Below are 22,313 nucleotides of genomic sequence, written 5' to 3' on the forward strand. Positions count from 1 at the left end.
AACAGGGCAAGTTTTCCATGAATAATTAAGCTTTAAAAAATGGGGAGGCAGGGCTTCCCTGGTGGCGCAGTGGTTGAGAGTCCGCCTGCCGATGCAGGGGACATGGGTTCGTGCCCCGGTCCCGGGAAGATCCCACATGCCGCGGAGCGGCTAGGCCTGTGAGCCATGGCCGCTGAGCCTGTGTGTCCAGAGCCTGTGCTCCGCAGCGGGAGAGGCTACAACAGTGAGAGGCCCGCGTACAGAAAAAAAAAAAAAACTGGGGAGGCAGAGTTTCTCCTTTTTAAATACGGGCTGCGAGTGCATTTGTATCTCCCAGCTCTGCATCTGTCCGCCGTAGCTATGGATGCCTTTTTTTTTTTTTTTTTTTGGCTCTTTTTTTAAAACTCCGTGCACAGAATGTCAAAGCTGGCTCCTGGTGGGGTGGCTGGAGAAGGCGAGACCAGACTCGCACTCAGATGTGTTTCGGGTCAGGCGCCAGAAAAGGCTGGCTGATCGGAACCCTTGGCCCTGGGGGGTGTCGGGGCAGCGGTTCCATTCTGGGTCTAGTACAACCGGAGAGGAGACACCTTGGGAACAGATCCGGCTGTGCAGCCTGTCAGCTGGCGTCAAACTGACTGCTGTGGAGGGATCCAAATGCCGGGGGCTGGGGTCTGGGGCAGCTGGAGCTTCCAGACAGTCCTGGAGGATCTGGTCGAGGAGGGCTCTGTGTTGAAGGCAGCGCTGTGGGACTCGGGATTCCAACAAAGTGCACGTGCAGTGGCTCCGTCGGCACACACGCGCAAGAGGGAAACCACGTTGCCTTTCTAGGACACAGGGTCCCTCGGGTCCTCTGACCCCCACGAGCTGACAGCAGGGCCCCCAGACACTCCCCACTCCATCTGCGGAGAACAGCCGGTTTGTTTCGCTCACCTGGCAGAATGTTCCCTCAGAAGTCACTCGGGCCTCCTCCGAGCCTCTGGAGGGCTGTGCGTAGATGATCTCAGCTCTGCTTAACGGCTCTGATGAGTTTCCTTTTGGCTGATGGGAGGAACACGCAACACAAACCTTCCAGGCCATTCCTTCCTGAGTTTTCCGCTATCTAGGAAAGGCTCAGTGATTACCCACACCGCTCACCCAGTTGTAAGCTGACGAGTGGTCAGCCTTCTACCGACCATCTTTCACACACATTTATACCGGCTATTGTCCCCAGAAAACGCCTCTCTTTGTATCAGCAGCTGAGGATGGCTCTTGCCCAGGGTGGGAGAGAGTTCCGTGATTCTGGATGTTAAAGCTGGCTAAATGGCTCTGGTCCCATGGGGCGAGCTGCCAGGGGGGCCCCCGCTCTGAATGGGAGGGGCAGAGGGATTGGTCTCGGGCACACAGGGCCCTGCTCCCGCTGAGAACATGCTGGCTGACAGAGGCTGTGTTGCACACCCTCGTCTTTAGGGGATGATCATGATCTGTGCAGAGTGGACACTTGTGTCCAAGCTCACAGAGAGCCACGCTGAGCGCCTGGGAGCCCCGGGGCCAGGTCTGAAAGCCCGAGGTCCACAGAACCTTCTGGAATGCTTCCCGGAGCTGAGTCTCTAACAGCCTGAGGGCTCTCCTCTAGGCTTTCGAGGCCAAGGCCACCGACTCCTGGATAGCCCAGAGCTCTCCAATACAGGTCACTGGGTTGCTGCTGCTGGCTGGCCTGACCAGGTGCACATGGGCCTAGGGGGCCTCAGGTTTCCTAAAGGGGCTGGTCCTTCCAGAACCAACCATAAGGAGGTAGGGAAGTTCTCCAAGAACCACAGTTCCACATCCCTCTAATGGCTCCTTCACACGAAGGTCACGGGACTGTCTCCCTGGAGCGCGGTGGCAAGAACTAGGGTGTCTACTGACCACTGGTGGGGAGTGCATAGTAAGGAACTAGCCTCCACCCAAACCCTTCACGTCCATAGGTTGTAGCAGGCAAACATTAAACAGGGGAAAAAACCCCAAACCAGTCATTCGAATTCCCACATGGGCAAGAGTTAAGAGGGGGTTTCTCAATGAACCTTCTGACCAACTGAGACATCAGACTCGTGCATCTCAACCAGGGGGCTCCGAGCCCGATCCAGCGCCCACCCTCCTGCTGGCCCCTGAGCTGGAGGGAGGGGAACGGCTGGCCCTCACGGCCCAGGGCAGGGCCCGGGGAGAGCAGGGCCCACATGTCTGCGTCTGTCCAGCGAGGAGCTGCCCTGCTCTCACACGGCCCAGTTTAATCAGGGTGTCACGGGACCGGCGGGGAAGGTGTGCTCTCTGGGGTTCACCGGGGGGACAGGGTTGTCCCTCCGAGGTGGAAGGGGCCAGCTGCCGTGGCCTGGGTGGAGGCAGCTGGCGCAGCACGTAGGGCCCGAGTCTGGGTGGCCATCGAGGTCAGAGGTCGCCGCTCTGGGGCTCCACGTTGCGCGTCTCCCTGGGGTGACCTCGGGACAGCTTGGGGAAGCGGGAAGCCACTTTGGGCCGGCTGTTCTTGGTCAGCGGTTCTCCGGGAGGGGTGACGTCACTGTAAGACAGAGCGGGGAGAATCGGGTTAAGTCAGGGTTCCAAGTGCAAATAGCTACAGGCAGGGCAGCAGGGGCTGGGGTGGGGTGGACGGTGGGAGTGGCCTCCGGGGCATGGCTGCTGCCTGGCTGGGTGGCAAGAGCGGCGTGGAGAAATGGGGAGGGGCGTCCACGTTGTCGTGTGAACTTCCTGTCCGTCAACAGCGCCCAGCACAGCTCTGGGGCCGCAGCTCTGGACCCGCTTTTAAGTCAACGAAAGACGGTTCTGGCCCCGGCTTCTGTCTTCTGTCTTCATTGATCTTCCAGCAAAGGCACATTTCAAAGTCCAAGAAAGAAAATGCTTGGGAGAACACTGCATTTAAAGTCATAAGAGATGCACAAACACAGGAGAGGGAATTATGTCCGCCAAGGTCCAATTGTAAGGGCGTTTACGACAGCAGTAGGTAAAAGAGTCAAAAATACGGAACAACTTGTGCGTCCAATGCAAGCATCACTGATACTGGATATACTGGTGAAAAAACACCTATAACCGCGAGACAGCAGCAGCCAGTAGCACAGGGGCACGGGAGTACGTTTATGAGCCCGTGAGGACGTGTGATTCCAACACAGGTTAAAGCACAGTAGGGAGGCTGTAACCCCGCCGTGTACAGAACACACCTGCAGGGTACGTTTGTTTACTCCATGAATCCTGGCGCACCCATGTGGGCCGAGCACTGCGCAAGGTACTGCGGATAAATGGTGAACAAAACGGGTTCTCCCAGGACCCGTGGAGCTCATAGTCCGAAGGAGGGTTAAAAACATCACACGTTCAAAGACTTAGGTTACAAATGCCACCAGAGCCTCCCTGAGCAGGGAGCCTGGGGCATGGCAGGAAGTGCCCGAGAGTGGGCGTAGGGGGCCAGCCTGGGTGAAGCTTGGGGCCAGGAGGCTCTGGGCACCTGGAGCACGGGGGGAGGCAGGGAGGGAGCAGCTGGAGGGTGAAGGGCATCTGCTGGAGGGCTCTCGATGGCGGGTGCTCCACGATCTGGCTGTACTTGTAAGTCCCGATGCCAAGGCCGCTGCTCCAGGCACGTGCAGAAGCCTGGGCTGGGGCTGTGAGTGCAGAGGTGGTGGACTCTGTCTTACTTCCCACGGCTGCTGTAACACATTACCACACACTCGGTGGCTTAAAACAACATGCTGTGCTGTCTTACACTTCTGGAGGCCAGAAGTCCCAAATGGTCTTATGAGGCTACATTCAAGGTGTACCTCCTGGAAGCTCTAAGGGAGAATCCTTCCTGGCCCTTCCCAGCCCCTGCAGGCCACCTGCTTGCCTCGGCTCGTGGCCCCTGCCTCCATCTTCAAAGCCAACAGGGCAGTATCTTCAACTCTCTTTCCCTCTGACCCTCCTGCCTCCTTCTTATAAAGACCTTTGTGATCACACTGGACCCACCTGGATATCTCCCCTCTGCCCCAATCCTTAAATCTACTGAGTCCCCTTTGCCATGTAAGGGGACACATTTATAGGTTCCAGGGGTTAGGGTGCAGAATTTGGGGGGGGTGTCATTTTGTCTACCACAGACTGAAATTTGAATAGAAAGTAGAATCAACACGACTTGGTAATGGAATAATAACTGCCTCTAAATGGTGAGATCACAGCTGACAGAAAATATAAAAGAGAAATAAGAGAAAACGCTGATTATATCTCACTGATACAAAATGCTTTCGAAAAACAAAGATTAAAGGTTGTTCGCACATCCCGACTGTCTCTGTGGCATCAGGCTCTGTGCCAAGGGCTTTCCGGGCGCAAGTCCTAGAGGACTCTGCAAGGGAAGACACAGCCCAGCTAGAGCTGAGCCCCGAGGCTCAGGGAGGACACAGCCACCAGCTAGTAAGTGGCAGATCCAGGATCACCACCAGCTGTCTCCAGGCCCAGTCCAGATAAGCAAAGGAATGGATCATATCCAAAGAGGAATGGTCCCCGCAGGGGTCCCTGAAATGGCCACTTCACGCCTTTTCAGGGACCCAGACACTGTGCTCAGTGAGATGTCCCTCATTTCCCATCTCAGTAAGGTAATAAAGTGAAAAATCCTTCTAATTACCACCTTCTCCCATGGGAGCCAGGGTGTGCTTATCTTCTGTACATGGAGGAAAGAGAAGCATCTGACCTTGTCCTCTGGGTACATCCTTCAGAACGACACTGGCCATGGGCCCAAAGCCGCCACGGCCCTCTCTTCTTCCCAAACACATTACCAAAAGCCTCTCTATCCCCGAACACCGCTTAGAGGATGGGCAGACGATGCTGGAAGGAATCTTTGCCCCCCTGTGAGGGGCTGTTGATTACAAGTGTGCAGGTGGGCTCAGGTGTAAAGGTCACTGTAAACCGCTGGCCTCCCCTCACACTGTCCGGGGTCAGGGGTCCAGCCAGTTGCCCCTGTGCCCGTGGCTGCTGTCATCACTGGGCATGATGTGTGAGGCCAGGAGGACCTCTGCCCACAGTGACCAGAGCCCGTGGTCCCCAGAGCTGGCTCCTGGGAGGGCCCGGGAGAGGCGGGAGGCTGGCTGGCACGAGGGGACAGTTACGAGACAGCGGGGCCAGGATCCTGGCATTTTATTTCGTTTCACCAAAGGCACCTGTGTGGGTAGCAGCGCAGCGGGTGAGGGCGGGGCCTCTGAGCCAGGACACCCTCGGGTCCCCCGCCAACGGGCTCTGCTCGCTGCCCTTGAGCCTCGTGCCCTGGGCTGCCTGCCACACGGGGATGATGATCGCTCGGCCCTCACAGCGCTGTGGCAACGGCGGGAGAGTTCACCCCACGTGGAGCCACTAACCAGCTGCGTTTCCTTAGGCAAGTGTCTTGCTGGCTTTGAGCCAAGGCTTCTAGGGTAGAATAAGTATCCAAAAGAACAGAAATCAGGATCTGGAAGAAATCTCTCTGCACCCCCATGTTCACCGCAGCACTCTTCACAACAGGGGAGATGTGCAAATAACCTAATCTCTGTGAATGGATAAAAAATGTGGTCCATCCATACAATGGAATATTCAAGCCTTTAAAAAAAAGGAAATTCTGACATATGTGAAAACATGGATGAATGCTGAGGACACTACGCTAGGTGAAATAAGCCAGTTACAAGGACAGCTACTGTATGATTCCACTTATATGAGGCATCTGAAAGAGTCAAACTTGGAGAACCAAAGCCTGGAATGGGGGTTAGTAGAGGCAGGGGGAGGGGCAAGCAGGGAGTTACTAACTGACAGGCATAATGTTGCAGTTGAGTAAGATGAATAAGTTCTAAACTCAAAATGGATTAAGGACCTAAATGTAAGACTGGATACTATAAAACTCCTAGAGGAAAACATAGGCAGAACAGTCTTTGACATAAATCACAGCAATATCTTTTGGGATCCATCTCCTAGAATAATCAAAATAAAAACAAACAACTGGGACCTAATTAAACTTCAAAGCTTTCGCACAGCAAAGGAAACCATAAACAAAATGAAAAGACAACCCACAGAATGGGAGAAAATATCTACAAATGAAGCAACCAACGAAGGATTAATCTCCAAAATTTACAAACAGCTAGCTCATGCAACTCTGTCAAAAAACAAAAACCCAATCAAAAAATGGGCAGAAGACCTAAACAGACATTTCTCCAAAGAAGATATACAGATGGCCAAAAAGCACATGAAAAGAGGCTCAGCAATGCTAATGATTAGAGAAATGCAATTCAAAACTACAATGAGGTATCACCTCGCACTGGTCAGAACGGCCATCACCAAAAAGCCTACAAACGATAAATGCTGGAGACCCTCCTACACTGTTGGTGGGAATGTAAACTGGTACAACCACAACGGAGGACAGTATGGATGTTCCTTAAAAAACTAAAAACAGAACTACCATATGATCCAGCAATCCCACTCCTGGGCATATATCCAGAGAAACCCATAATTCAAAAAGACACATGCACCCCAATGTTCACTGCAGCACTATTTACAATAGCCAGGACATGGAAGCAAACTAAATGTCCATCGACAGAGGAATGTTTAAAGAAGATGTGGTATATATACACAATAGAATATTAGCCATAAAAAAGAACGAAATAATGCCATTTGCAGCAACATGGATGGACCTAGAGATTATCATACTAAGTGAAGTAAGACAGAGAAAGACAAATATCATATGATATCACTTATATGTGGAATCTAAAAGAAATGATACAAATGAACTTATTTACAACAGAAACAGACTCACAGACTTGGAAAACAAACTGGTTACCAAAGGGGAAATGTTGGGGGGAGGGATAAATTAGGAGGTTGGGATTAGCAGATACACACTACTACTGGATTGGCCAAAAGGTTCCTTCGGTTTTTTTTCCGTAAGATGGCTCTAGTAGCACTTAGTTGTCTTTAACTTCATTCAAAACAATTTTGTTAGATTGTGTGTGACAGCTGTCATATCAGCGTGCACTTAAAAATGAACACTTATCAAAATTGGTGAATTTTTGTGTAGCCATTTTAATACTGAAGGTGGAAGAAAACATTTTCAGCATATTATGCTTTATTATCTCAAGAAAGGTTAAAACGCAACTGAAATGCAAAAATAGATTTGTGCAGTGTATGGAGAAGGTGCTGTGACTGATGAAACATGTCAAAAGTGGGTTGCGAAGTTTTGTGCTGGAGATTTCTCACTGGACGATGCTCCACGGTTGGGGAGACCAGTTGAAGTTGATAGAGATCAAATCAAGACACTAATTGAGAACCGACAACGTTATGCCACGCAAGAGCTGGCCGACCTACTCAAAATACCCAAATCAAGCGCTGAAAATCATCTGCATCAGCTTGGTTATGTTAATCGCTTTGATGTTTGGTTTCCACGTAAGTTCAGTGAAAAAAAACCTTCTTGACATATTTCCACAAGCAATTCTCTACTGAAACGTAAAGACGTTCCATTTTTAAAACAAATTGTGACAGGCGATGAAAAGTGGATACTGTACAATAACGTGGAACGGAAGAGATCGTGGGGCAAGTGAAATGAACCACCACCAACCACACCAAAGGCCGATCTTCATCCAAAGAAGGTGATGCTATGTATATGGTAGGATTAGAAGGGAGTCCTCTATTGTGACCTCCCTCCAGAAAACCAAACGATTAATTCCAACAAGTACTGCTCCCAATTAAACCAACTGAAAGCAGCACTCGACGAAAGGCATCTGGAATTAGTCAACACAAAACGCATAATCTTCCATCAGGATAACGCAAGACCGCATGTTTCTTTGATGACCAGGCAAAAAACTGTTACAGCTTGGCTGGGAAGTTCTGATTCATCTGCCGTATTCACCAGACATTGCACCGTCGAATTTCCATTTATTTCCACCTTTCCAAAATTCTCTTAATGGAAAAAAATTCAATTTCCTGGAAGACTGTAAAAGGCACCTGGCACAGTCCTTTGCTCAAAAAGATAAAAAGTTTTGGGAAGATGGAATTATGAAGTTGCCTGGAAAACGGCAGATAGTAGTAGAACAAAAGGGTGAATACGTTGCTCAATAAAGTTCTTGGTGAAAATGAAAAATGTCTTATTTTTACTAAAAAACCCAAGGTACTTTTTGGCCAACCCAATATATATAAAATAATCAACGAGGACCTACTGTATAGCACAGGGAACTATCCTCGATATTTTGTAATAAGGGAAAAGAATCTGAAAAAGAATGGCTATATGTATAACTGAATCACTTTGCTGTACACCTGAAACTAACACAACATTGTAAATCAACTGTACTCCAATATAAAATTTAAATTTAAAAAAGAGGAATAAGCTCTAGAGACCTGCTGTACAACACTGTACCTACAGTCAACAGTCCTGTATTGTACACTTAAAATTTGTGAAGGCGGAAGGTCTCAGGTTAAATCCTCTTGCCACAAAAACAACAACAAAAAATAAGTCTAGTATCGGCAGTTTCACATGGTTTGACAGTAGTATCTGAAGGCATGGGATTGTTGGTAAGTATAAACTGGGAGGTGACAGGGGTCCGGGGTGGATGGAGAAAAGGATGGCGGCCTGCTCTGAATGGGAAAGAGAGCTGGGATTCTCCCCGGTCCCTTCCCTCTAGGAGAGAGCCAGGGCCAAGGCCACATGCACCCCAGGACTGAGGTCCATCAGCAGAGCCCAGGTCTGTGCACATGCAGCTCCAGGGAAGCAGGAAGGTCTCACAGTTGCAAGGAGAGCCTTAAATAAGGACCACTGATTTTTTTTACACCAAAGCTCACTGCAGCTGCCACCGTGCATGCCATCACATTTCTGTGTCCTCAGGCTGAAATTCTCATTGCTCACAGCCTTTGTTGGCCTCGTGCACTAGTGAGATTTAAAGGAGAATAGTGCCGTTTCTTACCCAGCCCCATCGATAGGAATCAGGCCACGGAGAAGCCTTCTTTCCTCTGGCCTGTGTTTTTATAATAAAGCAGGCTGGTGGCTCTGGATCTGGGCAGGAGCAGAACCACTGAGCAAGGTGAAATTACGTTCCTGATCCACCCGATTCTGTTTTAATGCAGGAGGTATGTCTACCCCAGTTTTGCAGACAAGAAAAGGGAAGTGTGGAGAGCAAGAAAGGCCCCACTTCCACCATAAAAACAGACTTCCAGAGGCCGTGTGGAGTAATAGAAGCTCCATATTCAAAGTCAGAAAACCTGTGTGCCTTCAGTTAGACACCTTAGGACCTTTGAGGAAGATCTATAACCTCCCCAAGACTCAGTTTTCTGATCTGTGAAATGGGCATAATATTGGTCCTTTCTACTGCTCATGTATCATTCAACACATACTTATTGAGTCTGTTACAAATAGGAACAGAGCTGGCTCTTTCAAGGCCCCTAGATCACTGAAATAACAGAGGCACAGGCAGAGTCTGGCCACCAAAATCTTAAGAACGTTGATGGCCGAGGCATCAGTATATCAAGGGAAGTGGATAGAGGCTTTTACAAAGATTTTAAAAACTACAGAAATATACCTCAAGACCTCCCGTTCCTTTCCGCAGCATAACTCAAGTCTTCCATCTGTCTGACCTGGGGGCAGGAGGCTGGAAGGCAGAGGAAGGAACCTTCTCTGAAGAGATCATACTAGGCTTTCTGGAACAGGTGCCCTAAAAGTCTATAGAGATGGAAGAGAGACGGGTATTTGGCAGGGATGTTCGGAGCCCCCTCCGTTCCTCAGACACATTCAGCAACACTCTCTCCCCACTGCTGGCTACCATCAAGGTGCCAGGGGAGTCCGTGTCTGTGGAGGTGGCCCCTGCCAGGAGCCTCAGGGGGGACAGTTCCTTTTAATAAGCCTCTGGGGCACACTGCCATGGCGTGTCCGTCCCCAGCACACCGGTGAAATTGATCCGCCGGTCTCCACCACTCCTCAGTGAAAATGACCATGAGGAGAGATGTGCTGTTCATTTCACTTGTAAAGTGGCGTTCAAGGGCCGGTCAATAGTCCATTTGCTGGGAGCTGCCTTCTGCAGCTGGGAGGGTGGCTTTGCAGGGGCCACGCCTGCTGCTGGGCTGGACCCTGGAACACAGCTGGGACTGAGCGGCCTTCTACAGAAGATGTGGCTGCCATCCTCCTGTACCCGGCTCCCTGACAAAGCCTGTGTTTGCAGGAGTTGGGAGAACTGCCTCCGGGATGTGCACACCCTGCACCTTGTGCCCTCCGGTCTGTGGGATGGGAGGGGAGGCCCTGCCCTTCCCCCCCCCATCAGTCAAGGTGCGCCAGGCTAGTCAGCCTTTGACTTGGCTCGTAGGCACATCTTCAGGCTCAGGACCACACGATGGGGACCCACCTCTACCCACGCACTCCGTCACTCTGCTAACGTCCACGAAGATTTCTCTCTGTGAGCTGTACCCTGTGGATTTGAGGAAGGAGGCCTCTGTGGCATTTCCTCTCTGTTTCCTGTCCCTCAGTTTGACCTGGGTCTAAAGAGTGTCACCATCTGGATGTGACCCAGAAATGGCCGTGGCAGTACCAAGGGTTCCCTGAAGGCAGGACTTGGTCTGGTTCTTCTTTGGGTCCTCACAGCTCCTGACCCCAATAAAGCACTGGTGATTTAACCCTTTTGGATAGATTAAAGGGGGCCACTGCTTGTCAGGTCCTAGGCTAAAAATCACACCAATGCTCATGTCATCTGCACGCCAGCCTTGTGAAGGAGGAGTGGTTTCACAGCTGGGGACATCAGAGCGCAGAAGCCACTTGTCCGGGGTCCCCTGAGCAAGTGAGGAGCAGAGGCTGGTCTCGAACATGCAGTCTGTCCCCAGAGCCCACAACTAGATGACACAAGAGACCACGCAGTCAGGCTGGGGCCGCTGGTACTCGTCTGAGAGGCTGTGCCTTCAGCGCAGACCGTCTGACCTTTGGAAACAATTGGAACTACGGAGGGCGCATCTGTCCCCAGGTGACCACAAACCCCATTTCAGTAAATCCCGTATTATATGCTCAAGATCTTTCGCACGTGCTTTCAGTAGTGCTCTGATGTAACTGCTGCTCTCTGCTGACGGATTTTTAATATTTTAGCTTTAAATTTTTCTACTCCAAGCTCTGGCCTGGTAGTTGAATACGCACAAGTTAAATGATGGTAAAGAGGGAAGCAGAGGATGTAGAGAACCCTCTCATCATTAACAGACGTTACAGAGTAAGTGACACAGGCTCATGGTAGGGGAGGAAATGGAACCAATACATGCAGGTGTGAAGAAGGGAACAGAAATAGCCTGTAATCCTGCCCTCCGCGGACGACCACTGTTAGTGCAGGAGTGTAGCTTTTTCAGGTCATTTTCTATGTGCATTTCTTATGGTGGATCTTTCAATATGAAAATGGTTACTTCCTAAATAAACCTGCTTTGAAATCTGACGTTCTTTTAAATCAAGGCATTCTGTTCATGGAATGCCACAGAGGTTGGTGATGTGGCCTGGAAAACAGTGGTGACAGGTCCGTTCACTGCAGGCTGCATCTGAAGGTACCGCTTCTAAAGATCTCCTGACGGGGCCGGGAGCCATAGGACAGAGATGAGCCCCAGAGACAGGGAGCCTTGTGGGGCTGGTGTAGCCCCTCTGGGAGAAAGATCCTGAGGACAGACCCGAGATGGGGCAGTGGCAGCACAGCAGGGGTGGGGATGATGATCCAAAGGTGTTGCAGAGAGAGCATCCCGAGGGCTCCATGACCGATCAGAGGGGGGAAGTGAGAGCAGGTTTCATTTGTGCTTGGAAACTGGATTACAGGGAGTGGCCGAGCTTGTGGGGGAAGGTACAGAAAGTGACAGGTGGATGGGGGCACGTGTATCTCTGGGATAAATTATGCTGTTTAAAAAAGTAAAGACACGTTTTACCTTTTTGCCAGGAAGATCGCACAAGTCCATACAAACACTGCACTGCCTGCCTGCGAGCCCAGACACATCAGCTTTCATTACTTCATGGCTACAAACCATGAAAGATGAGATTCTGATCGTTACAGATGGCCGTGATGCTAACGGGGCTGCCCCGGGTGCCTGGCCGGGAGCCTCTTCAGTTACAGCTCCTTGTTCCCCGGAGTGGGGCTTCCGGGGCTCCTGAGCTGACTCGGCCGACATTTCAGGAGGCCTGTACATCATGTCCTAGGTTGGGGACCAGTACCCGAAAGGCTCTTCCGCAAAGGGGCTGGGTCATTCTCCTGCTCGCTCCCCCTAGTACCTCCTCTGCCGGACCCTCCTCAACGCCCCCTCTCTGAATCCTGCCACTGACGCCTTCTCAGTCCCCTTCGCACAGGTCAGCCGTCATCACATCTCCAGGCTAATCACTGCCCGCCCCCTCGCGGTGCTCTCCCCGATCACAAAGCCTGGCCAAGCCCTGCCCTGGTTAAGCCGAGCAGCAGACCAGAGAGGAAGAAGCCCACGACGGGGCTGGCTGGCCGGCTGCATTTTCGGTTCACGGCTGACCCTGCAGGCCCCAACGATCCTGCCCCAGTTCCCCACCTGGCCCCTCCCTCTCTCGCTGAAGTGACTATTTTATTCCTTCCCTCTTCTCAGACCATCTCCATCCTGGACGCTCTGCCTGGCAGGTCACCCAGAAAGCAGCCGGGGGGCTCCTCTCCTCCCTGTGACACAGGATCACCTATCCCTGCTCCTACTTGAGGCCAAGCCCTCCATGGGGCCCAGGGGCAGTTCCCTCAGGACTTTCTCAAGGACTTGGCCCTGCCCTGTCCTGCCCCCTCCTGCACCGTCCCTTCAAATGTCACCATGTCCTGGTATCTCTCAGCTTAAAGCCCTCCTCGGCCTCGAGCCCCTCTGGCTACCTCCACGTTGTCAAAGCCAGCGGTCACCGTGACCCCCCAGCAGCATCTCCATCCTCTTCTGATGCTCCTCCGGACTCTGCTGCTTGGCCACTAAACTGTGGAGGGTCCCAAGGCCTCGCTTCTCTCCTCGTCTCTGTCTACAGTGCCTAGGTGGGATCTTGTCCAGACCCACAGCATCACATACGTCTGAATGCCAAGGATTCCCGTATTTACGCTTCAGCCCCGACTGCCCGCAAGCTCCAGAGTCAATGGACCCCTTGGACTTTCTGGCATTTCCACTTGGATGTTTGACAGGCATTCCTACCTTGAATGTGGCCAAAATGGGAATTCTGATTTCCCCGTCCAACTTCTGTTCCTTCTCTGGTCTTCACTTTTGTAAATGGTGCAATTCCCTACCCCACTGCTCAAACCAGGACCGAACACATCACCCTGGTTTCTCCCTTTCCCTTACATTCCACACCTAATCCATCCATGTACCCTTTGGGTTCTACCTGTAGACACGTGCTCGATACTCCACTTCTCTCCACTCCACTGTGACCGTCCTAGGTCTGGCCACCATCACCTCTTGCCTGGACTCTCGTGACACATTCCCATGTGTTCTCCCTGCTTCCACTTGATTCCTCTGCAACTCGTCAAAGTTATCCCATCATTTCCCCACCTCCATGGCTTCCCTCTGCATTCAGTCAAATCCTTACCAGGGCTACACCTCACCCTCACCTCCTCCAGCTGTACTGAGACCGCCTGGATTGCTCGGAAGTCCTCCTTCAAGTCTCACTCAAGTCACCGCCAGTCATGCGTCACTGTTTTAGTTTCTTTACAGTACCTGTCACTCTCTGAAGTGTCATCTTTACCAACCTAACCCCAGTGCCTAGAATTGTGCCTGGTCCACTTAACCTTTTGGGTGAGGTCAAAGTGGCCTGCCAACGCCAAGCTCATCCCCACCAGACCTTGTCCTCACCCAGCTCAGAGGAGGAGGCCTCAGAATCAGAAAGCCCCAGGTTGATACCTGACTCTATACAGTACCAGCATGTGACTGTGAGAAAGCCGTTGAATGCCTCTGTGATTCAATTCGAAAAAACAGGAGTAATAGTCCATATTCACTTCCCTCATAGAAAGTGGAGGTAATATTACTTCTATGACATTGGTAATAAGAACAATAACTGCGTCCAAAGCATCACCCAGGCTCGTCCCATCAGGCAAAAGCTACAGTGGTTATGACAGTAGGGGTGCAAAGAGAACATTAAAGTGGCATAAAATTCCATCCTAATACCATCTGCAGAAATACGTTAAGGAAAAGACTGCGAAATGTGACTCCCTTACATGACAGACAGACTGGGAGGGGCGGGGAATGAAATGTCCAGCGTGCGTGCAGGGCTCCTACAAACGCACGAGAAAGAGGCTACGGCCCAACAGCACACAGGGAAGGGATACAGTGAGCACGTGACAGAAGAAACAGAAACAGGTTTTAGGTTTTTCAGTAATTCTGCTATTTGTTCAAGCCACACTGTGTGCCACGTAGCAGACAGAGCCCCTGCTCTTGGGGAAGTGGCCTCGTGACCCCAGGCACCGTCTTCTCTCGCCTGAATCCCCCTGCCTGCCCTCCCGTGTCCAGCCTGCTGCTACTGTCCTCCAGCGCTGAGCAACCCAGCTAACAAAACAAAGCCCGACTGCGGCACTCTTTTGCTCCAAAATCTCCAGGCTTTCACCTACCGCCGAGTAAAATGGTTGCAGTGCTCTCCCGGGCCATGCCCGACTGGGCGTCCCCTTCCTCACTCCATTCCCTGCCTTGGGTTCCGCAGTGAGGGCTGGGCGAACGCCTGTCCCGGGGCCTTTGCAGTTACTGTCTCTTCACCCCAAAGCCTGCAGGGATCTCCTGCCGGGTTCTCGCCCTCCTCCTCCAGGTCTTCCCTCTTCTGGGACGCGCTCGGTGCTGCCTTCCTTGCCACCGCCCACCTCCCACCTCTCCCCCGCTACTCTGCACTGTCACTTGGCATGTTATGTTGATGTGGGTCTGGTTCGTGGCTGTAACCCAGCATGTAGACAATGACACAGTAGTGCTCAAGGACGATCTGTGGAATGAATGAGTCCTAGAGGAGGACCCAACACACCCAGAGAGAGTCCCGCTCATTAGTCATCAGGAGAATGCGAACCGGCCAAAGGGGAGAGAGCCGTGACCAAGCCTTGCTGGGGACGCTGGGAAGCGGGTGGTCATGCAGTTGCAAACGTGCAAACAGGTGAAAGCTTTTAGGAAAGCTGAGGGAGCTGTGTGTGCATGCGTGTGCGTGTTTACACACACAAATATACACGTGCAAACCCTCTGACTAAGAAACACTACTTCTAGGCGTACCTCCTACGGACACACTTGTGTGTGCAAGGGTGTTCAAGACAGCGTGGTTTCTAACGAGGACGCGTGGAAATAACCTGCCTGCCCGGAGGCAGGAGACGCAGTAAATGCACGACGGCACATGGGTAGACAGCAACGCTGCCATCACAGAGGACGCAACACACCAACGCGCACGGACAAGAAAACATCTTCAAGGTACAATTACGTGAAAACAGGTTTCAGAACAAGACAGTGTACGATAGGATCCTATTTTGATTTTTAAAAAACCTCAAAATGCATGTGCACATAAACAGGCGTCTAAATGCAGAGACCAGAAGGATGGGGGTGAAAGGCCATACTTGTGTTTTTCCTGTATATTCACTTTGTTTAAACTTTTTCAACTAGAATACATTACTCATTTAATAAAAACACAATAGGGGACTTCCCTGGTGGCGCAGGGGTTAAGAATCCTCCTGCCAATGAGGGGGCACGGGTTCAAACCCTGATCTGGGAAGATCCCACACGCCATGAAGCACCTAAGCCCGTGTGCCACGACTAGTGAGCCTGCGCTCTGGAGCCCGCGAGCCACAACTACTGAAGCCTGCACGCCGCAACAAAGAATAGCCCCTGCTCGCTGCAGCTAGAGAAAGCCTGCACTCAGCAATGAAGACCCAACGTGGCCAAAAAGACCCAATAAGTTAGGGGCTTCCCTGGTGGCGCAGTGGTTGAGAGTCCGCCTGCCGATGCAGGGGACACAGGTTCGTGCCCCGGTCTGGGAAGATCCCACATGCTCCGCAGCGGCTGGGCCCGTGAGCCATGGCCGCTGAGCCTGCACGTCCGGAGCCTGTGCTCCGCAACAGGAGAGGCCACAACAGTGAGAGGCCCACGTAGTGAAATAAAAACAAAAAAACAATAAGTTAGTAAATAAATAACACAATAAAACCCAAAACATTGCATGGAAGAGCATCTGAGCTGCTGCCTGGAGATCCCCAGCTTCACTGGGTTCCATTTTTCTGTACGGGGATGGCGAGCATGGGCAGTTGCGCCAGGCTGAAGCCATTCAGAGCCTGAGTGGGCCTGGGGTGGCCTCAACCAGCAGGAGTGTCTCTGTGCCTAAGCTGTTTTTCAGTTCAATATACCACCGTCCCCAGCAAGCTCTGGGAAGACTGCGTCTTCTCTGCTTCCCTTGTTGCTGAGTTTCCAGCCGTGTTGTGTTTCCATCCGTGTTTGCCCCACTCTCTCGATTTTGCCTTTCTGCACAGCCTGGGTACCTCCAGGCAACGGTGATCTCGAAGAGTCTCCCTCCATTTTCCTGAGTCCCCATCCTCTAGCATTGCCCCTAGAAAGAAGTGCAGCTGGGCACTGACTAAGGATTCAAAGAACCCCAGAGCCAGATGCCCGCGACTGCCCCAGCTTGCACCCCGAGGCACAACCCACACAATGGGGCAGTTCTGATGAGAGTCGGCTAATGGCATCAGAATGATCACCTCTAACTAGGCTTTTTTTTTTTTTTTTTTGGCTGCGCTGGGTCTTTGTTGCTGCGCGCGGGCTTTCTCTAGCTGCGGCGAGCGGGGGCTACTCTTCATTGTGGTGCACGGGCTTCTCACTGCGGTGGCTTCTCTTGCTGTGGAGCACAGGCTCTAGGCGTATGGGCTTAGTTGCCCCTCGGCATGCAGGATCTTCCCGGACCAGGGCTCGAACCCGTGTCCCCTGCGTTGGCAGATGGATTCTTTACCACTGCGCCACCAGGGAAGTCCCTTAGATAACTTAAGACAGAAGGCTGATCACAGCACACTCCCCTGACGATAGCCCTTCAGAGGCTGCCTGCTGCGCTCTGAACAGACCCCACACTCCTTACAGCCTGCTGCCAAGGCCACACTCCCCCCACCAGGGCTGCACAGCACCGGACAGGGCCTCTGTATCATCCGGAAGTGCGCCAGGCCATCCGCTGTGCAGGCCAGGGCTGAGAGCCGCAAATGGAAAGACCAGCTAAAAAGAGAATGATCTCCTTTATCTCTGAAGTCAAAGGTGGGTTTCTGGTGGGTTGGCAAACTGGTAGAACATTTGATAGTGTCAGAACTCTCTGGAGAAACAATTTGAACCATCCTTGGAAGAGGGCAGGTCTGAGCGCGGTGCACGGACCTTTGCCGGTGGGAGTGGCTCATGGACAGTACCGAGGGCTTTCCAATATTTTCCCAGCAGCTGTGGGCCCTGGTTTCATCACTCCACACCAATTCAGGCCTCGTCACTAGAAGATGAAGATGCTCTGCTCCTCGTACCAGGATGCACCCGCTTAGGAGCACAGACCAGTTTGCATGAGATGGAGAAACGCCTTCTACTTCTATGGGTCAACTGGAGATTTATTTCTATTTCAATATAACTGACAATTCTGAGTTTCTCTTGCCGGCTTCTTCCCAAAAGGAGTCTGTTATGAAAATACCATTCAAATAAAAAAAAGTCCCGTTAAAAAAACCCAGAAAACCAAAAAACGTAGTAGCTCCATCTTCCCAAAAAAGTGAAAGAAAATAAGGCAAGAGATACTCCTTCCTGCACCTTCCTTATCTCAACGCTTTGGCCTCAATGTACTTTGGAACAAAATTATTTCTTTTTTCGTGAATAAGGAACATATAAAGCGGTGTAAAATGAAAAAGCATGCAGAGGAAATGTATAAAAACTGAGTCTCCCCACCCCCATCCTCCAGGCAACCATGGTGATTTTTTTTTTTTTTTTTTTTTTTTGCGGTACGCGGGCCTCTCACTGTTGTGGCCTCTCCCGTTGCGGGCACAGGCTCCGGACGCGCGGGCTCAGCGGCCATGGCTCACGGGCCCAGCCGCTCCGCGGCATGTGGGATCTTCCCAGACCGGGGCACGAACCCGTGTCCCCTGCATCGGCAGGCGGACTCTCAACCACTGCGCCACCAGGGAAGCCCCATGGTGACTTTTTAATGCATCTTTCTAGAGCTACCCATCACAGACAGAGCATGTACACAGGTGTGCATGTGTATACACACACACACACACACACACACACACACTACGTATACATACATTTCTTGTTTGCTATTTCTAAAAATGGAAATGTGTGCACTGTGCTCCATCTTGCTGTTTCCTCTCAAAGATGTATCCTGGAGATCTTCCATATCACTACATATACATCAGCCCCAACGCTCTAGTTCAGGGGTGGGCCAACTTCTTCTCTAAAGGGTCTGATAGTAAACATCTCTGGCTTCGCGGGCCCTCTGGTCTCTGTTGTACCTACCCAGCTCTGCCCCTGTAGCACAAAAGCACCACAGACAGTCTGTGAATAAATGGGAGGGAATGTGTTCCAGCAAATCCTTATTTGCAAAAACAGGCAGTGGGTGGGAGTTGGCTCATGGGCCACAGTTTACTGACCCCTGTTCTAAACGCTCTGTGGCTGTCTGAGCACAGCTGGATCCATCCACCAACGGCTGCACAGCACCGAGGGGGCAGGACCAGGAATGGGTCTTTCTCTGTTCTACGAGCACTTGACTGCAAACAGAAATCGGCCATCTGTTTATCACCCAACACGCTTCAAGCTAAATGTGGAAAAGATTTTGCTTGGCGACTCCGCTGGCCCCCTGAACGGTATCCAGGACGCCAAAATGCCAGGCACAGGGACTGTCTCGAGTTGGTTTAAGCAGCTCTGTTTTCTTTTCAGAGAAGCGTGCAGAGTCGAAAGCACTGAGACTGCGGAAGGCCTGGGGTAGGAGAGGCCTGGGCTTCAGGACTGGGTCCTGGGGCAAGGTCTGAGCCCCATTCCAACCCTTCCCAGCCGTGTGGGAGAATCAAAAATGAGACTAATGCAAAGCATCTTGAGGGGCCCTGGCCTGTAGATGCTCAGTAGACAGCAATATGAGGATGAGGAAGAAAGTTGTTGAATAAAAGGTCCAAAAAAAAAAACAAAACAAAACAAAAAAAGGCCGAAATTCGACCCCAGGATTTTCCATCTATCATTTCCCCAAGAAACGACATCATTTAACACAAACCCAGATGCTACAATGAACAGCCAGCTACAAGTGTGGCCATTAAGTTTCAGGACATTCCAGGACCTGTTCACTTTTGCCCCCCGCTCTTTGCTTCGTGTTGGAATGCCTGCCCAGATGTCCTGATGTGACCAGCTGTCCCTTCTTTGGACATCTCTGCTCTGACCCCTTGGCCTGTAGTTACAATCACCTGTTCAATTTTTTTTTTGCTGCCCGCAGCAGACCAAAAACACCAGGAGAGCGGGCACTCAGCTATCATATTTTCTGTGGTTTCCCGGTCACCTGGCCCATCGCAGGTCCCTGGAAAACATCAGCTGCTAGAATGAACGCAGGCATCTGCGGGACACACACCCAGGACCCTGGCTGGAGACTCAAGGAACTGAGAGCTGGCCAGGGCCATCCTCTGACTCCGAGCTCCCAACGGTCTGGCTGGAGAGCAGGACTCACACCGACACCCTGCTGTGCCGGGACCAGATGGGGGCCTGGGCAGAGCACACTGGCCTGGCGAGTTCATGGGGCTTAAAGGGAAGAGACTGATTCAGGCCAACTTTATCGAGAGCCGACAGAAGGCACCAGACAGAGGTAATTCCCAGAGGGCCTCACCCTCAAGGCACACGGGTCAGAGGAGACACAAACTGTCACCAACTGTCCCTACATTCCAGTATGAGCCAGACGATGACAGTGCTGTCGGAGAAAAGTGCCTCACCTGCCACAGAAATTCAGCAGGAAGGGCAGGTGGGGCCGGTCACATAGAAGGTGACATCTGAACTGGGCCTCGGAAGGTAGGGGATTGCAAAAGAGGATCAGGCAGGGGAGACAGCAGGATCTAGGGCAGAGGGGAAACAGTGGTGTATCAGGTAGCTCGTTACAGCAGCCGTACGGCCCTAACACATACTCCCTTCCAACAACACAGATGTATGTATTCTCTTAGAATTCTGGGGATCCAAAGTTCCAGATGGGTCTCACTGGGCTAAAACCCAGGTGGTGATACTGAGTTCCTCTGCTGAGTTTATGATTAATTTCTCTATCCAAAATTTTATTCCCTTTCTTGACCCAAACCTATTCCTGTGAAGGTTGAGGAGTATCAAAGAAAAGGGGGGATTAAAACCATATATAAACCCCAGTGTCCCTGTCCTTTGAAGTAAAAGGCTTTTGCTTTAGTCTCCTGGACCTCCCCTGCGTCTCAAAGGGCTGCTGGCTCAGGAGGTAATGATTAAGGAATGTGAAGGTGTAGAAACAAAGAATAGCTGTAGGGCCAGGAAACTGGTAGCAATTTAGACTGTAAACTATCTGTATAGAATCACTGAAGTCCCAGTTCCCTGAAGGATATAAAGGCCTGACACACAGTCCTCAGTTGTTTTTCCAAGAAGCAGACCGTCACCAGATGGAAAATGCTGACTGCAAGCAGGTAGATCCCAGGCTGGTTGAAGCCAGAAGATTGATGATGCTCGAAACTTCACCTTGATGCCAACCAGTCAGAGAGTTGTGCATGAGCTGATTATGCAACTGCAGCTCCCTCCCTCACACTGCCGTTAAAACCCCTTCCTGGAAAGCCACTGGGGAGTTCGGGTCTTTTGAGCACAAGCTGCCCATTCTCCTTGCTTGGTGCCCTGCAATAAACGCTGTGCTTTCCCTCACCGCATCACTTTCTCCTTCACCACAATCCATAAAGCCAGTAGACTGGCTTTATTGCATGCAGGTGTATGGACCCCAGGTTCTGTAACAGTGTTGGCAGGGCTGTGTTCCTCCTGGAACTTCTGGGGGAGAGTCTGTTATCTTGCCTTTTCCAGCTTCTAGGGGCCGCTTGCTATTCCTTGGCTCATGGCCTCTTCCATCTCCAAAGCCAGAAAGGGCAGGACAGGTCCCTGCCACATCGCATCACTCTGACACTGGCTGCGCTTCTGCCTCTCTCTTCCACTTTCCAGGACCTTTGTGATTACGCTGGGCCCACCCAGGAACCTCAGGATGATCTCTTCATGTTAAGGTCAACTGACTAGCAACCTCGATTGTCCTTTACCGCATAACATATTCACAGGTTCTGGGGATTAAGACAGGGACATCTGTAGAGGGATGCTCTTCCACTCACCACAGGTGGGTAATTCAGTTTAACAGCAGCCACCATTCATTCACCACCTACTATGTGCTCGACACTTTACCCACAGTCCCATATTTAACCCCCACAACAGTACCATGAGGCTGATAACATTATCTCCATTTTATAGATGAGTCAGTGAAGGCTTGGGGGGAGACCTTGTTCTGGTCCCAGAGTTAGTAGCCGGTGATGCTGTCAGTGGACTAAAGGCAGTTTGACCACTGACTCTGCACCCTCCACCTCTGGCCTAAGCCATCTCTGGGTCTGCCCAGCATGTGAATGCCCAGCCCCCAGTAAACGCCCTGGCTGCAGAGTCTCTGAAGAGCTTTCCTCGTTGGCTAGAGTTCATGTGTGTTGTCACAATCTGATGCTGGGGGAGTTAGGTGCATCCAGTGTGAGCCCCCGGGTGAGGACCTTGCAAGCTTGCACCTGGTCCTCCTTGGACTCCAGCCCCTGCGCCTTTCCTGTTTGCTCATCTTCCGTTCAGCAGAATAAATCAGAGCCATGAGTGCAAGTCTATGCTGGGTCTTTGAGTTCTCCTAGTGAATCACTGGGCCTGGGGGTGGTCTCTGGACTCCAGACACCCCACCCTTTCACTGCACTTATCGTGAGTTCTGGGAGAGCGGGGACCAAGGGTGCCTGGATTATTGCTCCGTTTCTGGCACAAGGAAGGGGCTCACTGGCCGCTGCACGAGGAAGCTCCTTGTCAGGACAGCCCGCCTCTAAGTCCAGCCTCTGGCCTTGTGCACGAGGAGAGTGAAGCGTGCAGAGTCAAGGTTAGGACACGGGTGCCCCAGTTCCCAGGTGGGTCCTTGATTTCATGTTCCCCTGAACCCAGCCTGTGTCAAATGGGGGCACTCTGAACACCCCTTCCCCACCCTCTCTCCTCCTTCAGGGGGAGCCCGGCCTCCCGGAGGTGCTAGGAGTAGGAAAAACAAAAGCGAGAACCTTCTCCTCTGAGGGAGAAGGGGCCTCAGCGAGCAGCGGCTGAGAGCGTCCAGCTCAGGGACTTGCTTCAGGCTGATGACGTCCCGCCTGGGATCCAGCCCGACTCGGCCTGGCTCCTCTGCAGGGAGTAAGAAGTAAGAGCTCAGCCCTCTGGGAAACCAATGTACCCAC

General features: G+C 51.8%; 1 protein-coding gene across 8 annotated transcripts in view; it reads right to left on the reverse strand.

Moving 5' to 3' along the window:
• Positions 1 to 362: 362 nt before the first annotated feature.
• The window catches only part of SNX29 (sorting nexin 29), a 545,670-nt gene continuing 523,719 nt past the window's right edge, over positions 363 to 22,313 (reverse strand). For 7 of the 8 annotated variants that reach the window (XM_027117362.1, XM_027117360.1, XM_027117361.1 and 4 more), the window contains one exon: positions 363 to 2,509. In XM_027117362.1, coding sequence (XP_026973163.1) covers positions 2,380 to 2,509 — 130 coding nt within the window. In that variant the 3' untranslated portion in view covers positions 363 to 2,379. The remainder of the gene's footprint in view (positions 2,510 to 22,313) is intronic. The other variant, XM_027117363.1, reaches the window with a different exon arrangement.

Source organism: Aethalodelphis obliquidens, unplaced genomic scaffold (assembly GCF_003676395.1).
Source record: "Aethalodelphis obliquidens isolate GAN/ISIS:26980383/991018 unplaced genomic scaffold, ASM367639v1 scaffold18, whole genome shotgun sequence".
Classification (NCBI taxonomy): domain Eukaryota; kingdom Metazoa; phylum Chordata; class Mammalia; order Artiodactyla; family Delphinidae; genus Aethalodelphis; species Aethalodelphis obliquidens.